An 825-nucleotide genomic window follows, 5' to 3' on the forward strand; every position below is an offset into this window, starting at 1 on the left:
GGCAGAGCTGCGTGCGAGCGGGGAGAGCCATGGCCGAGCGGCTGTCGGAGGAGCAGATCGTGGAATTCAAGGAGGCTTTTTCCCTTTTTGACCGGGATGGAGACGGTTGCATCACCACGAAGGAGTTGGGCACCGTCATGCGCTCCTTGGGGCAAAACCCCACCGAAGCGGAGCTGCAGGACATGGGGGGGGAGGTGGATGCCGACGGCAGCGGCACCATCGACTTCCCCGAGTTCCTCTCGCTGATGGCGAGGAAGATGAGGGACACGGACAGCGAGGAGGAGATCCGCGAGGCCTTCCGCGTCTTCGATAAGGACGGCAACGGCTAAATCAGCGCGGCGGGGCTGCGGCACGTCATGACCAACCTGGGCGAGAAGCTGACGGACGAGGAGGTGGATGAGATGATCAAGGAGGCCGACTGCAACAACGACGGGCAGGTCAACTACGAGGAGTTCGTGAGGATGATGACGGAGAAGTGAGCCCCCCCCCAGCCCAGAGGTAACTCACTGGAATGCGGCTTCACACCCAAACCAGTGTCCGTGGAAAATCCTGGACCAGGGGGTCTGCCCTCCACCCCCCTCCCATTGCAACAGCCACCCTAAATCTCCCCCGTCCCAACCACCTCCTGCCCTGCAACTCATGCTGATGGTTGGAAAAATCAACGTTCATGGTGGTTTTCTTAACTTTAACTTCATTTTTTCATAGGGAACAGAGGCTGTGGGGGTCCCTCAGCCCCTCCATCCCCTGCCACCTTCTCGGGCTGGAAAATTCTCTTTTATGCCAGCCACAGCATCACCAGCCAGCGCCCACATCGGCTGGCCGGAT

At 59.9% G+C, this 825-nt stretch overlaps 1 protein-coding gene across 1 annotated transcript; it reads left to right on the forward strand.

Moving 5' to 3' along the window:
* The first annotated feature begins 29 nt into the window (after positions 1-29).
* Positions 30-479, forward strand: LOC104509094 (calmodulin, striated muscle-like). Its single transcript, XM_010150918.1, is given in 1 exon segment — positions 30-479. A coding segment is annotated over 1 exon segment (450 nt).
* Positions 480-825: the final 346 nt, after the last annotated feature.

The sequence above is a fragment of the Eurypyga helias genome, unplaced genomic scaffold (assembly GCF_000690775.1).
Source record: "Eurypyga helias isolate BGI_N326 unplaced genomic scaffold, ASM69077v1 scaffold4034, whole genome shotgun sequence".
Lineage (NCBI taxonomy): Eukaryota > Metazoa > Chordata > Aves > Eurypygiformes > Eurypygidae > Eurypyga > Eurypyga helias.